Below are 17495 nucleotides of genomic sequence, written 5' to 3'. Positions count from 1 at the left end.
TTTTCCAGCCCTCTGATCATAACAAGAATGAAGACAGACTAGTACAAAGTGCTCAGATACAAGATTTAATCTATATTGTGATGTTAATTCAGTTGGCTATATCAGAATTTGACAATGCTCAAGAGGAAATAAGTCAATATAGACTTCAGAGCAAACTTGCACTTAACCACACATCGCTGACAGGCACTTGCACCCTTACAAAGATCAAACTTCTTTACAGCTACTCCCTCCTCTGCTCACCTGCGGAATAATAATACCTCAGAGAAATAAGTGTATATAACTAATTTACTCATCATGTTTCCATTGTTGCCTGTGGGTTTTCCATAGGATTACCAGAATTCGGACACATTATGCATACCAAAAAAACCCCTGACCTTAAGTGAACAGAAAATGTTATGTAGCCTCCAGGAAACAGAATTTTGAGGTGGGTTTCTGAAAGCTCACTGATTTCAGTAGGTCCATGCTTGTTTTTCTTTGTTGCATTCCCAATAACTCTATAAGCATTGGGAATATTTTTCTTTTCATCCAAAATAATACAATGCACGACAATGTTAATCTGGACTGTGCAAATATTGAAAGCGAGATTTGTACACCAAAAGCAGGTACACATAGAGCTAATAATCATATGGCTGTTGGTATAGTATAAAATGCATGAAAAACTTCTCTTATACTGATATTGACTTGCAGACATGGAGAAACAACAAATTAATGACCCATAAACGCTAACTTCAGTAGAGAGAAATATTATAGAAGTTATAAATCACGCCATATACATAAGATTAATACAGGACTTTTCTACAGGTGAACAAACAGCTTTAACAACGTTGTTTTCAGATAGCTTAAGTCTTGCAAACATTAAGGCAATGCTTTCCAGCATATTAAACGCACTGATGCAGAAGTCATTACTTCTGTAAGAACACATTTTAGAAAAAACAAAACTAATTAATGCAAAATAAAATAAGCTAAAACATGAAAATCATCAAAAGAAAACTCAGTATTTTTTCTCTTTCCCCCTCCAAATTCATATTTTTTATCTGAATACAGAGAGCTTAAAACGAGCACATACTCTGGTAAGCTATCAGAAGTATAGCCAGATATTTTGTATATATATGCATACATATGAGGTAGAACAAAGGAATAATAAACTCATATGTCAAAAAAAGATAAGTTTTCCAAAGGCAAAGTATTGATGAACTTGGGGTCCACTTAAATAAGTTTATTCCAAACTATGGCATGTAGGAAATTAATATCACATTTTATAGGAGGAGTTTGTGTTGTTGGCCAGAAATAAAACAACAAAAAAATCACCAAAATGAAATCCCATGTAATTCATCTCTGTGACTACTGTGTACACTTCATCCTGTCCCATGTCATTTTTCTCCCAGTTTCAGTTCAATAGGCAAACCAAAGAAATTCGTTATTTGCCCAGTTACAGTAAAAATTCAGTACATGTGCTAAGGAGACTCAGGTAATCTCTAAAGAGGAAGAAATTAAATTGAGATAAATCCTATGCCTTTGAAGGGACAGACATTATGCACACTCTCCAGCAATCAAACACTACAATTATTCAAATATTGTAATATTATTAAAAAAATATATATATAAAAATCTGTAATGAGGGAATTTCAAGGCACTTACACTTTAATGAATTAAGACTGACATGACCTCAATTTTAATGTTGGAGTAATAGAGGCCCAGAAACACTAAGCGTTATGTGAACATACAAAATCCGTGATAGAGGGCAAATAACTTTACTTCCAGGCCTGTCAATTAACCACTAACCATTCCTTCCTACTAAGATAAAGAGCAATGAAAGGAACAAATATAATTTATAGAATCCTCCCATATATTTAATTTTTTTTATGAGACTGAAACATTTGAATTTGCATGTGGAAAGAAGTGCTTCCTGATTAGGCATCCAGTACTGTTTAAGGCAAAGACAGGGTAAAAGTGGAAAATCCAGAGGAAAAAAGATCTGATAGAACTTCAGAGTATATTCCAATTATTATTGATTTTAAAAGATTATATGAGACACCAAGAAAATAATAACTATTTAATATAATTCTTAGAAGTTGAGCTAGCTAATGCTGGATTAACTGTTACTTTCTTATGTGAACTGACAAGGATGTCAAGAGGGATGTGGAAGATAAAATACCTCTGGTTGAACTGGTGGTTTGGAAGCTGTCAGCCCTCGTGAGCCCAAGGAACTCAAACAGTTGATGTAATAAATTTGGGCAAAACATTTAAACTTGTGACTAAATCCCACCAAAACGTAGGAGAGTCTTAATTTTAAACATGTATGTAGTAAAACTGGAACCTGAGAAGTAAAAAAGGATGAAGAATATTAAAAACCAACACCACCACCAACAAAAACACAGTTGTGAAGACAATTCTTTATGGTTTATTTGTAAATCTGGTCATTCTGTATCTAAAAATTTCCCAAAACTTAGGTCACGTGACCTTTTGCTATCATTATAAACAAAGTTATATTTACTATAATAGACAGGTATTTTCTGAAAATGTATTCTTGTCAATCTTTTATAAACTGCTTCGTAGCAGCTGAAAATAAACACAGAAGAATTATCTTTAATACTTCTTGAAAAAAAAACACATATTATATAAAACATAAAATGGCAATTTGTATACATTGCAGTGGTACCCAGACCAAGACAGAGATACCTGTTCCTTTCAAGGTAACAGCAAGAACTTGGATATTGTATATGTGTGATCAAAACTGTGTGTCAATTCTATTGACATCTTTCATTAATCTTGTTCCATCCGCATTTTCCTTGTACTCAATTTCTTGCAAGTGTCCTGTATATTTTATGAGACTGCCCATATTAGGATACACTTACATACACTTAAAAAAACCCCACCAAGTCTCATGTTTCTGTTTCAGATGGGATTCAGATTTTTTTTTCTTTTCAATTCACAGAATTTTGAGAAGGGAAGCAGGAGTTGTCTTACCCATTTCTGTCAGCAATCAATACAAATAAAACACCACTGAAAAAAAAATTATCACTCTTGGAAAGGTGTTTCAGAGGAAAAAAACAAACAAAAGAGTGAGAATGCCTTTGACAAGGTGAACCATTATGTCTCTTAAGCCAGCTCTGTGTGTGTGCAACTTAGATCTAAAATAATTTCAAAAAATAAATAGCCTTTGTCACTTAGTTTAACTCTCTTCTCCAAAACTAGATCAGAAGTACTTCTATCATTCCTCCTATCTACTCTCTAAAAACAGCCAGTGACAGAGATTAGATAATTTTCTTGGGCAAAATATTCACATAATATTACCTGAATTAGAAGAGGTATTTTAGAATGCCACATGATATAGAATCATAGAATCATTTGGATTGGAAAAGACCTATAAGATAAGATACAGTACTTTTTAAAGCTTAATTCCTGTGGACGGAGTCTACTTCTGCTCAAAAAATCATACTGATCCCTGGCTTGCTTTCTGTTTGACTTCTCTACTAATTTCCAATATGAAAAGAGGTTGTGGGATATAAAATCCAGAAAAATCTGAAATAACTATCATCAGCAGCTGAGAACCAAATGTTTCAGATCACAGTTCCAACCGCAGTACCCAAAGTAACACACCAAGAGAAATGTTCAGTGGAATAGACAGGATAAATCCGATCTCATCCATTCTACCTGTGGGGTTTGCTCTGCCAAATGTTACTCAGAAACTATGCTGAGACATTAATGTCACAGACTATGTGAGCTTTCTACTCACATAAATGGAATAAAATAACTGCCGCCCCAACATCCTTCATCTAATATGATTTGGAAAGTTAAGTTGGAAAGCCTCTTAGCTTCATGACCCACCAGCTACTGAGATGTCTGGACAGGAAGAAGTATTGGACAAGTCTACATGCATTAGCCTGTTGCAAAGCTTGCAGCTCCAGAGAAGATTACCTTCACTCCTCAACTACGGAAATACTAAATGAGTGGTTTCATATCATGAGTATGTCTAGATTTAAATCTAAAGAGATCCTTAAAAGTGCGGTTTACTTAATGAAATAACAAGAAAGTGATAATCAGAAAGAATTATTTGAGGCACTGGAATGTAACATGATTTAGACCTTTTTTTCCCCAACTCTTCAGGTCAATCACTGGACTTCAGAAACATATAGAGACATAAAAGAAAGTGGAAAAAGTAAGTCCTTACATACAGGCACTTGGTTGGATTTACTGGAAGCCCGGAAAACTTCCACGCTAATTTGGAGGGAAATATCTTGTCAGAAACATTATTCTACCTAATATAGCGATTCAGCCTTAGATTCCAAAAACCTCATGTGATTTATTTACGTCTTAACAAGAAATACAAAGCTTTTCTCATGACATATCATAGTGTGTTTTTAAAGACAAAGAGAATAAAGGAGGCACCTATAAAATATTCTCCAGCGGAAACCATCAGGAAAAAGCTATCAGCACTGTGGTTCAGAAACAGCATTTCCTCCTACAAATAATAAAGTTAAGTAAATTTTAAAATCTTCTCATCCAAACAGATGAAAAACCACAGAGCTGTGTAAATTTGCAACCACCGGAACCGGAAGCCAAGACAATTTAGTATAATTGTCATTTCCAAGCCAAAAAGTCCTATTTTCTCACAGAGCTTTTCTATTTGTTTCTCATGGAAAACATCAGCATGGTTCTCTGCTTCTCCTAGGAAAACGAAAACAAACACCGAACACGGACTTGTGAAACCAGGAAATACAGGAATGAACAAATAACCCAAAACTCACTGTGCAATTCCAAGTGGTACAGCATTTATCTACAACTATTGAAAAACCTGAGCATCACCTACAAAGCCCTGATGGTATCACCAAAAAAGAAGACAGAAGGTGCCTTAAAAGGTGACTCAAATTATAAATTATATTGTAGGTTGCATACTTAGACAGTGATTTATGCACAGTCATGAGAAGTTGAGGCACTCAGGATGGACACATTAATGCAAAGAAACCTAACTTGACTGAGAAGCAATTAAAATATTTGCCCATTTGGGAACACATCCTATTCCTCCAGTAATAACTACTGTGTTGCTACTTGTCTCTTCCAAGCTAAGGAAAGACAAAACTGCTCATAGAGCAGCCAAAAGAGCCAAGTGAAGAGTGAAATAGCTTATCTCCAGCCGAAAATATTAGGAAGCTTTGAACAAGCCATTGTCCTCTAAGAAATATTCAGAAAGCTAGGAACTTCACGACACTACCAATGGGAAAAAATCCTGTCCTACTGAGCCATCATGCCTAAATCAGTCGATCCTGATGACCCAGCAGTCAATCTCTTGTCCCTTATTCCTGATTACTCATCTAAGGACAGCTATGGACATTTCTCTGTCTCATAACTGCCATTTACTGCTCACTGTCACCCAGATTAACCTTACGCAAGCCAGCACCAGAACTGAACCATACACAAGAATTATTACTTTTCTTTTAAATGTGAATTCAGACGGAGCTGTTTAATATGGAAGCTGGCAGTATCTTGAGAGTTTATTGATTTTCAATTGCTATCATGTTTTTCGTTCTCCAATCAAGCACAAGAACCTCGGCTGTCCGTTAAGGACATTTCATTTTCATGTACTGCAGCACTATTATTTTACTTTGAGCAATTCAAATTTTTCACTGACATATTTGTGAAGAAAAACTGCCTGTAGACATGTGTTTTCTCATTTGTTCTTATATTTTGCATTTTCAAGACATGACATTTTCTTCTCTGTAGGAAGCAGGAATTAAAGCTTAAGTTACAATGAACAGACATCAGAAATGGGTAGTAACTTTAGAGAATAAGACTACAAAGAGCAAACACTAAGCAATGTTATTCCTATGGTAATATCCGTAAAATACCAACAAAAAAAGCCTAGCCTGGAGTGCTCTGGTCCTCAAGTCTACACATTAAACCACCATTAGTAATGCAAGGACTACAAAAAGGACTGTTCAGTCCACTTGAATACATAGCAATATTCTCCGTTCTGCTATAAAAACAAAGCCCAGCTCTTCTGAAATGATGGCAGTGGCTGGGAGCAGGAGCACTGGGTGAGAGGAAAGGAAGGCAGGAGAATGAAAGTTGGCTTAGTAATGAGTCCAAAGGTTTAAGAAGATAACCTTGTACTTGAACTGGATCGGAAGCACCTTTTCAAATGAGGACTTGAATTAATGCCAAGCCAGTATTCAACTGCTTACAGGGGTCTTGAATGGTCATGGCTTACTTGCTTGTCAACAACTTTCCAAATTTCTCTTTGATACACCCCAGCAATGTAAAATTCAGACTTTTTCTGCTTGGCAAACACACTGATGATGTTACAGGGAATTCAAAGCATTCTTTTTAAGCATATTTTTCTAAAGGTATAATTTTTTTCCTTTCTTATCCTAATCAGACATCAACAGAGCAGCACCCTGATGCTTGCCAGAAAGGGTGTCCAGCATTGGGTTATGAGAGTCTGGCAGTCTAATTTAATTCAGGAGTTTAAGAGCTGGAACACCCAGGTTTCTAGGATTTGTGCTTCCTGACAGCCTGAAATAAAAATCATGAAGGATCCAGGAGAATAAACCAGCAGGGAACTAGACCACAATCAGAACTAACCACCCGTTAAATAATTTGTTCATTTAGACAAATGGAAAATAATTCTATTAAGAGCTTCCATAAAGCTGTATTTAGTTCTCCTCTGTAGAATAGAAGTCTGGAAATGTAATTTTATTTTGAAATAAATGATGGGCTTTATCGCATACATATAAGAATCTGAAAAAAAAAAACCCTATTAATTTTCTGTGAGAGATGGAAAAAAGTCATATGACCCAGCAGACAGAGATTCCTCCTGCCCCCACTTCCCAGAAATAAAAGATCTTAGAGTTTAGCAGAGTTAAGCATAGAAATAATAGATACTGGGAAAATATTTTGACAGTTACTGATAAGACAAATGGAACTAATACATATTACCAGATACACAAATAATAACAAAACAGTTTATATCTCATCTCCATAGAAGTTCTTGCAGAGGACTTACGTACTATGAGACTCCAGTCGATGCAATATACTATACAAATACACAATTATTCATAGAATTAGTCATAGAACTGGTAAAGATCCTGGTATCTTATTTGTCCTGCAGCAATAATAATTCAAAAACCTCCCATAACAACAATTGCTTAAATAAGCTCTGAGCTGGGACCAGAATATTTGAATATTTGTGAAGACAGTTTGAAGAAAAAAAAAAAACAAATTGACATATAGGAAATGGAAAAAACCCTCAACATTTCACTGAGGAGAAGGACGGATGAACCAAAACACACCTTTCCAACCATATCTTTTCACAGTCCTTTAAATACTTTTCTGCCACATTTCCTAAAACCTTTATAACAGAAAATAATATAACTGCAATGCCAGCATTATTTTTACACCTCTGCGTTGAAATGTGCCTTATCTTCCTCTTTACAGAATTTTTAAAATGTTTTTTTTGTTGCCAACATTTTCCAAGTTGGTACCTGTATTTTTTTCTAGACTCATACCCTCTGCCTCAGCTCTTGAAGTTCTGTTTCACCAACCATTAAAAACTGGGCAGAAGAATGCGGAAAACAACACTGCTATGTGTGTAAAACTTTCCCTACTTATGTAGCAGAGCATATTGATCCACTAAAGTCTGGTAAAGCAACTAGTGACAAAACAGATCTCACGTGCAGGGAACATACCAGGAGATACAGTGGATGTACTTAAAAAGCCTTGCAGAAACACAGAAGACAAGACATACACTTCTACAGGGAACTTTCTAAGAAAGAGGTGGACACATGGGGGTGTTCTGCAGGTAGGGGAAGATTTCTTTTACATCTTATACTACTTAAAAGGCAGAAGTTCCTATATCGTTCAATTGGAAGCTATTTCCCTTTCTCGCGCACAAAACCTGGGAAAACACTTTTCTCTCCTTGCCTTGTCTTCAGCATTCATCGTTTGAAATGCTAGAAAGCACGATGCAGCATCACATAGCCAACCTTGTATTTCATACCACTGCCGCCAAACCTCTCAGTTTCCAGTTCATGTCTGCAGTACCATCCACTGGTGCAAAAGCAAAAGATCAGTGAAGCTTCAAGAACAATGCCTGCATTTGGATTAAGTTCTTTTGCACTCGATGTTTTACTTAGCTTCTATGGAACTTTAACACATAAGACAGAGCACAAACAACAATCAATCCATATGGGACTCTGCAGTGTAAATATTCAAGAGCTAAAAGGGAATATAGAATGTATTTCACCACCAAAAATAGAAATTTTCTTGTATACGAAAAGAAACACCCCTCTGAACCCAAATCATAGAAGTAGATAAACTTGAAAGGAACTATTTTAAGTTGGAGAAGCGTTGAACTAACATTGATTGTTTGTTGATGAAGATGATTGCCTTCATCATCTGTATCCTTTAAATTTGACCACCAAATATTTAATTTGCTCTATGTTCTCTGTATCTCATAGCAAGCATCAAAAGTAGTATGCACATTTAATCAACAACCACTAGCCAAAAATGATCCATCATTTTCCAGGTATCAAACAGCAAGAAGTCCAAAACATTAATGACTGATTAATTTCACAAGCTTTAAAGCAAGAGCGGGATTGCAGCAGTTTAAGGTTATATGAGCAGAAGACGTTAAAGATGTCCCCCTTTGCCAAATAATCTCAAAACTAACATGCTCTGACAGTCTAGCCAACTCTTGATCAGACTTATAACCGTGTCAAGTTTGGTGTATGCCTCTCGGTTTTAACCATTTTGACACTCATTCAAGCTTTTAAAATAACTTCTCAAGTAAAATCTTTTGTCCTAACAAACATACTTTGCATTAATGTGAACCCAAGAAAACCCATCCCCAGGTTTCAAGCAAATAGTTAAATGCTAAAGCAAATTCTGCCAGGGTAGACAAATCGCTGAAATTCAGTCTCTAGATAGATGTCTAAACAGGAGCTCTGCCTGCAAGCTAGGTATCTAATCTTCTAGTTCATGGGGATTTAGTTAATATAGTCAGACGAGTCTAGAGCTATTTAACTTATCTCTCATTAGATTATAACAATCATCTGAATGGCTTTTCAGTTTCCTCCGTTAGTATCGATCTGATCTCCATCAATTATAACAGGAGCTTAAGCAACTGAGGCTCAAATGATTTGATAAAGGTACGAATCTGGCCATTTTTTCTTCCCTACAGCATCCATGACATGGAAATGGGGCTGGCAGATATGACACAAGACCCATGGTAGATCCAAATGCCTCAGAGCGGCAGATTGAGGAGCCTCTGTTCAAACAGCACTGGACTATTTAAACTGGTAGTTTAAAACAGCACTGGGTATCTGTCCTTATCAACTGAATTGAGACCCTTAGTTTACCTGCCTGTACTTATTTACAGAAACTTATATTTAGGTGTCTTAGTCTGTAAACTGAATCTCATCCCTTGTATCTGCTAACATCAGCTTGGAAGACAACATTTAATGCTGTATCGTTCTCAAATTCTATCATCCCAGCTGTGTTTAAACTAGAAGTACTTCATTTTAGGTAACTTAAGTATATATTCAGTTCTTACAATATTTGCTCAATAGCTGCAAAAAATAGTTTAAATTTATTAAATCCCAATATAATGCAAGAAAATGAAAAAATATAGGAATTACACAGCTCAGACTAATTAGAATAGGCAAAAAAAAAGAAGAAAAAAGGAGGAAGCCAAATTAAAAAAACATACCATGGTAACCATAAAAACAGATGCTCACACCATTATGTGTTTAATTAAAAACGATGAAACTATATTAGCCACCTTCAGTGTGGCCATAAATTCCTACAGTCATTTAAAACACTCCTTCCTCTGTAAATATCTAAGACTTGTATATATAAAAAGAGGCACCACAATCCATCAGTTCTCAAAGTGGTTTTGAAAGACCTTTAAAAATTTCACCTAACAGTAATAGTTCTGCAAAGCAAGAATCTGTAGGAAGCAATCCAGCAAGTCCTCTTCCACCACAGTCTCATCATCCATTATTTAATGCTCTCTTCACAATTTCTAACCCATAACACAACAGCATCACTTTTGCTCACAGTACAAGAACTTTTCAGCTACCACTTGATGAAAACCAAAAAGCAAATAATACATATATGCTTTTAAATTCTGCACCATCAGAAACAGCTATTCCTAGAGGTAACTCTATTACAAGGAATAATACTTTAAAAAAGTCATAGTCATTTTTGAAATGTACAATAAAACATTTAAAGGACTGAGGTTTGCATTATTGATACTATATTGTAGTATATCACTCTACTAAGTAACTATAACAGTACCAACGAAAATACCAACTGAAAGGTTCATCCTTGAACAGTCTCTTCAACATTGTTTTGATGATTCTAGCAAAGCAGAATCAAAACGTGCCACCTGATACGCTGGGAGCAATGACAGACATGGAATAGTAAATCACTGGATGCTTAGTTTTATACCTGTTCGCAAATGTTTCCATTTTAAAAAAAGGCTGTTGATGTTGCTGAGGACTTTCATACACCCTTCAAAGGACACAGCGATAGTACTTACGCATTTTAACACACAATGTTAGGCGGAGAGAATTTTCTCGGATATGTTATGCAGAACAAAGGTTATGCACTACAGGTTAACACCATGTTGAACGATTTAACACCTCTTGAAACCCTACACAGATACTTGAGTTTAAGATACTGCAAGTACATTTCCTAGTGTGAACAGCACTAGTGCTAAACTCACGACTTTCACGGCAACTGAATATTTAAAAGCTCCAGGAGCAAGCAAAGATCTTCCATGGTTTAACCCCCACAGCCAACAGACAACCTCACATGAGTATCCATAGGTAACATCCTAATAAACGAACACAATGACCGCCATCGCACAGTGGAAATCATGTTGAATATTAACTGTATTCAATTTCATTAAGAAAATAATTCTTAGGTGATTTCCCACTTACATTGCTTGCCATCAGTTTTCATTGAAAAAGAATTTTACCTCAAAAGGAATACTTGTTGGGTATTTATTACATAAGAAGCAACTTTAATATTAAAGCTACGGGAAGCACGGAGTTCCTACACAGGTGAAAAAACATTCCTGGGAACTTCTAATTGTACTAAACTTCTATCAAACGTTTGCAATCTATTAAAAAGTTAAATAATTCAAATAGCATCCCCTTTACTCCTGGCATAAAGGCACATTATTGTTTTTGCTAATTACTCAAGTCATAGCATTAGCCTCAGGAAGATTAAATCTTCTACTGCAGAAGAAGTCAGTAATAAGAGCGTGTCACTTACGTTATTCATGTACTCGCTGAGCAGGTCCTGCAGCGCCTGCCGCACGGCATTGCACTCTGCTACGATGCGTTCCCGGCGGTCATCCCGCGTGCACGACGAGTCTGCCATCAGCGCTGCTCCGCTGATGATGCTCTCCAGCCTTTCTTCAAGGGATGGCCTGAAGCGGGCCTCACTGAAAGTCATTGGGTCTAAAATAATTTTGTTCTAAAAAACAAAACACAAGCAGAAAAATTAGGAGCACACATGGGTTTTCGGCATTTTTTAAGTGTTTCTTATTTAAGTGGCTTCGTGTTGGTTTTACTCTTTCATATAAATAAATTATCTACCAAATTTGTGAAAAATCAGTATTACAGAAGTTTCTGGTAGCTCTAAAATCCCAATATATAAACAAAGTTACAAATAATTATATATACAAATAATTCACAACCTGTAGTTATAAAAGACTACTGTCGAGAGCGACACAACTATTTGAAATAGTTATTTGGGAAGCACATAGTAGAAAACAAATCAACACAAACTACTGGAGTGTGCATGCAATATTTGTGTGTATGTCTTGTTACATCTATGTATGATATGTACATATTTCATCTTGAGGCAAACTAAAGCTATTATTTCCTGAATCTTCTGAAAACTTCTTGGATATTCAGGAAATTCATATGAAAGTTGCAAGTTCTTTATGACTGAAGAGAAGTGGAGTATTCTCTGTTAACTAATTCCTTCATTTCCATTATAGTAGACTACACTGCCGAAATGCTACCAGATCATCTCAGCGTTTAATGTGCAAAAAAAGAGGAAATTGTCATTAACACCACAAGAAAACCATTATTAGACAAAGCACACTTGCACAAAAACGTGAAATATCTCTGATTCCTGTTCTGTAGTGCATCTTTCAAATGCCTTTTTCTAAAGGCTCTTGTAAGCATGGTTCTTTGGACTTTGTTTTTAAATCAGGAAAAAAGCACTGGATTACTTAACTAAAGAGAGCACTATGGCAAGGTAGTCTAAAAACATCTTTAATTCATCAAATAGCCTACTGGTCAGCAAAATATCTTTATTTCACTAGGAAAAAAATTTGACTTCCAAGGACTCTTTTCCATCGAAGTCATTTGAATTCTTAAATTACGATCACTGTTAAACACGATCACTGTTAAACACTTGTGTACTTTATATATCAAGTTTGTCACTGAAAATCAAATAGGGCTAAAGCACACAGATTCTATCCCTATCAGTATAGAACTTTACATAATATTATGAGTTTTGGGTCACCGCTAGATTATATTCTCACTTTTCTCCTTTTGTAGTTCAAGGTAACAAACACAAAAGCAATAATCGTCTGCTCCCACTTACAAGCACATTAGCAACACCGTGTAATTCAGTAACCTTTTGCTGCAATCATGCAAAGAAGTTTCATAATTGCATATTGTCTAAAAATGCTCTGTTAGCTGTGCAGTTCTTATTTGAGCTTTAAAAGAAAATATATTATCAAATAGGACTGAAAAAGTTAAAAGTATTCTGTTTTCTAATAATCACACATATTCTAAAGCACATAGGGTTTTTGTTAATGAGCCATTTTAATTTTCACAGCATTTTGATAACTTTCTGATTAGCCTATTTCCTTTAATATCCAAGAGCAATCAACAAGCACGAGCCAAATGATACAGTTAATTTGAAAAAATACACCACAGTGTATTAAAATGTAAATCAGGATTTAGGGACATGATACATAATCAACATCTGTCTTTAACGCTGAAAACTGTAACTGTTTATTGCAAATCAGAACATGCTCAAATGAACTTCTTGTAGGCTAAATTCTGATTCCAAGTGGACATGTTTTCTTTAACTCAGCAGGACAAGGCTTTTACAGAACATCTGCTTATTTCTCAATAAAACTTCTAATTAACCCCACACACAAAAAACATAACTCTTATTCCTATACAGAGAAACAGACTGAGAAATCAATATTTTAACTGAATACATAGCAGTTAAATAGTAATAAACATGAGGATGTCAGGAATTTCATGAAGATTCATTTTTTAATAAAAAGGACAAACAGAAGAACTTTAACCAGATAGCATATTGTTCCAGCTCCAAGAACTGCTGACTTAGCAGAAATAAATGCAGCATCACTCGGAACATAAAATAAAGTCTTACATGTATCTTCGGGGGTCTATGTTTCACAGCAGTAAGCAGAGCAGTTTTACAAGCATCTGAATTGGAAATGGCTTCTCTAAGAGTTAGGCCTACGCATATTTATGTAGCTGTGCTTTTCAGTCAAATGACAATACTTGGGATATTCAGAAACCAACTATATAAATTTAACCTCACAACAACATATTTAATTTAGTAGCAGCAAGACTGAAATTGCGTCGAATTAAATATCTTAGCAATTTATGCCACTAGTAAGAAAAAAATATTAAGGAAATCAACTGCATGTGTTCAAGCTGGAAGTGTTCAAGGCCAGGTTGGTTGAGGCTTTGGGCAACATGATCGAGGGGAAGGTGTCCCTGCCCATGGCAGGGGGGTTGGAACTAGATGATCTTGAAGGTCTCTTCCAACTCAAACCATTCTATGATTTTCAGTGTTTCCTAATTCAAATCTGGTTGTGTTTTTAAAAGACCATAATAAAATAGTCATGTGAATAGTCATGTGATGCATTTTTGTTTTTTTTTTTTTTCCCCACTTGATCATAAAAGCAGTCATTAACAAAGACAGGAAGTACTCTTTACTTGAGATTAGAGGATTTCCAAGAGCCGACATACATCCTACTTGTAGCAAACCTTTTTCTCAATCAAAGCAACATCCATACAGCATTATCACGATTTTCTTGTTTCAGTTACAGCAACATAATCAGTCCTTCCAGCAACATCTTACTTTTCCTCCTCTTCCTGATACGCATAGGTGTAAGGTTCCCTACCCGCAGAGCAAATTTCAAACAGCAGATTTTACACCTCTCAAGCTAGTTATGAATGACATTTTTCTTGTTAGAGGTTTTTGAAGACCCTGTACTGAGTCTTCTAGGAGACTGAAGGACCTACCAAGAATGTATTTCTGGAATATTTCCATGCTTTATGAGCCTTGAGGATGAACAATCTGCAGACCAAATATCTCTAATATCTGATCAATGAAATCCAACTCACTGTTTTCTCAAGCAACTATGTCATAATCCATGACTAAAATTAGGAAATTCTATACAGGCTACATGCAAATACTATTTACATTTTGAACAACAAACTGGGTATCGTTGGGGCGTATAGTTATTCCAAGTCAGTTTTCCTCTGTGTAAAACATAGAAAAGGAATATACTTGTGATTTTATTTTCTAAATAAGAAGAGATCTTGATGATGATCAAACTTTAGCTCGTGAAGAATAAAAGTCACTGAGTCGCACTCAGTATTTTTTCATCCATATCCCACAAGACTTTGTTTACTATTAATTTCTAGACAAAAGTATTCAGTTAAACATTTGTTTGGAATATTCTGTTGACTGCAATTCAAAGAAATCACAAAATATTTTAGGTTGAGGTTATCTACTTTAAACGCCTCCTTAAAGCAGAGTCAACTTTGACATCAGGCCAGGTTGCTAAGGCTTCATCCAGTCAAGCCATCTTCATCTACATCTTTGAAGATCTTCCAAAACTCTCTGCCCCCTGTTTCAGTGTTTGATCACCTTCACAGTTGGGTTTTTTTCTCCCCAACATCCAAACAGAATTTTCCTTGAATCGGCTTGTGGCAGTTGCCTCTCATCCTGATACTGTGAGTCTCAAAGCAGACTCTAGCTCTATTTTCTCTACGCTATGCTACTAAGTTGAAGATGCAAACAAGATCCCTCCTTGAAGCCTCTTATCTGCAGTCTGAAAAACCCCCAGCTCTGCCAGCCTCTCCTGCTTTCATAGAATGGTTTGGGTTGGAAGGGACCTTCAAGATCATCTAGTTCCAACCCCCTTGCCATGGGCAGGGACACCTTCCACTAGATCACGTTGCTCAAAGCCTCATCCAACCTGGCCTGGAAAATTTCCAGGGATGGGGCAGACACAACTCCTCTGGGCAACCTGTGCCAGTGGTTTGCCATCCTCAGAGTAGAGAATTTCTTCCTTAGATCTAATCAAAATCTCCCCTCTTTCAGTTTAAAGCCATTGCCCCGTGCTCTATCTGCTGCTAGAAGGTCTCCCCTGAGCCTTCTCTTCTCCAGACTGAACAGCCCCAACTCTCTCAGTCTGTCTTCATAGGACATTTGTCATATCCTGCAGTCCCCTCATCATCTTTTGGTCTCTGCTAGATCCGCTCAAGTCTTCTATGCACTGTGAAACCCCAAAACGCATCTGGAAGGTCTGATGCAGTTTCACATACGCAGAATACAGGGGTAAAAAAATCACTCTCCTTGACCTACTGCCTACACTCTTACTAATGCAGACTCGTGGGTGGCTAACCTGCACGCCTGCAGAGGTGCACCGCTGACTCAGGCTGAACTTGTTGTCCACGAGGAGCATTAAATGGTGGGATATTCTTTTGCCCCGCTACTTTCTTAACCCTAACATCACACAAAATGACCAGAACTAACTTTTGGGCTTCCCAATTACTTTTATAACAAGAAACACTGCTGGGAAAGAAAACCTTAGAGATTCTAAGGAAAGAAACAGAACCACTACGCTTTGTTTAAAATAATGATGTAGTTACCTTCTGATAGGTGCTTATAAATAAATGATATTTTAGATGTTTATTTTAAACTCTAAACATTTCTCAAATATCTCACAAGGACAACAGGTTTTGAAGCTTTGGGAAAAAGAGAATGGGGATGAGAGCCTTCTACATGACAGCTCTCAATATTTAGTTCCCAAAGAGCCAATATTTTTTGCTTACTAAAGATTTTACTCCTTTACGAGGAAAGCTTGGTATCGAAATGCGACTTCAGACTGTTACTGACACGTACAAAATTCTTATGCATATATTAACATTATTTTAACAGGGAAATAATGTCTTCTTGGAAGGAAGGAAAAAATAACTGCCAGGAAATCTGGCTAAATAAATTCCTTGAAAAGCCTCAGGTTGCTGACACTTCTTGATAGGCAAATAATGAATGATGAATGTAAATTAATTGGAACATTTTATATTTCTAATTAGTTAGCTAACATTAGAGCTATAAATCAAGGACTGACACCATAAGTCAGGCCTTGTAATGAAGTGTTTCAAGCCTCTTTACAACTACAGACAGATTTGTGTAAAACTGTATCTTTGCTATGAATGCACATCATTTTTGGCTTCATTTGCTGAAATGAGGTCCAAGAACAGTAATTTAAATATAATTGGAGACTTATTTGAAAGCTTGTGATAATATCTTCTTTAAGCATATTATAGTTAACTATATTCTCTTGTACTTTTTTTTAATTATATAAAGTTTTGCTTATAGAGTAGTTGCAATGTTTTCATAAAGAATAAAAACTTTCAGAAAATAGACCTCTTCATACAAATTACTAGTATATGCCATCTTTATCTTGCTCAAAGAGCAATAAACTATCACAAGCACTAGTGAAGTATAGGGCACCAATTCTTAAAATCAAAATATCAGACAAATTAATCACACTTCTACTAAAAATATTGAAAATAACCATATACATTTTCCTGCATAAACGCATTGTATTATCAGCACATAATCATTGAAACTTGCTGAAACTCATCTAGATCAGATTATTCAATAATATCAAAAAATCCATTTTAATTAGAAATATAAACAAAAACCAAAATGTTAAATTAAATTAATCTTTTAAAACAATTTTACAATTCCAAAAGAACTATGATTACTTTATCATTGTTTGCATTTTCCAAATTAAGCATGTGTTCTTGCAAAAACTTATTATGTGCATCACCTTACTGTTCACAGAAAATCTACTCATATCTCGGTTTCCGTGAGTCGAAAGTATTACGGAAATCTCAGCACCTTCTTCAGAAACACAGCTTTGCTTACTTTTTAAACACAAGTAATGTTAACAATTTTGGAGGCTAGAAGAAGTTCCAGTTCTGAAGAAGCTGAAAATCAGCCAACATAAAACGTCTCCAAATTCATTCCTAAGTTAATAGATAGACTCATAAGCATTGATACTGCTCAGCATTTTGGCAGCTTTGAAAAAAAGCACATGGAAAGCATCATGTATTCAAAATACGAAATAGCATTAATGGAACACTACTGCTACCATATCCACCTTAGAGCTGGTAACAAAGAGA

General features: G+C 35.9%; 1 protein-coding gene across 5 annotated transcripts in view; it reads right to left on the bottom strand.

Moving 5' to 3' along the window:
- The window catches only part of CTNNA2 (catenin alpha 2), a 492413-nt gene that overhangs the window by 371963 nt on the left and 102955 nt on the right, over nucleotides 1–17495 (bottom strand). For all 5 annotated transcript variants that reach the window (XM_086612567.1, XM_086612566.1, XM_086612568.1 and 2 more), the window contains exon 6: nucleotides 11281–11484. In XM_086612567.1, coding sequence (XP_086468693.1) covers nucleotides 11281–11484 — 204 coding nt within the window. The remainder of the gene's footprint in view (nucleotides 1–11280; nucleotides 11485–17495) is intronic.

Source organism: Tauraco erythrolophus, chromosome 5 (assembly GCF_009769465.1).
Source record: "Tauraco erythrolophus isolate bTauEry1 chromosome 5, bTauEry1.pri, whole genome shotgun sequence".
NCBI classification, from domain to species: Eukaryota; Metazoa; Chordata; class Aves; order Musophagiformes; family Musophagidae; genus Tauraco; species Tauraco erythrolophus.
This window is presented reverse-complemented; position numbering and strand designations above follow the sequence as displayed.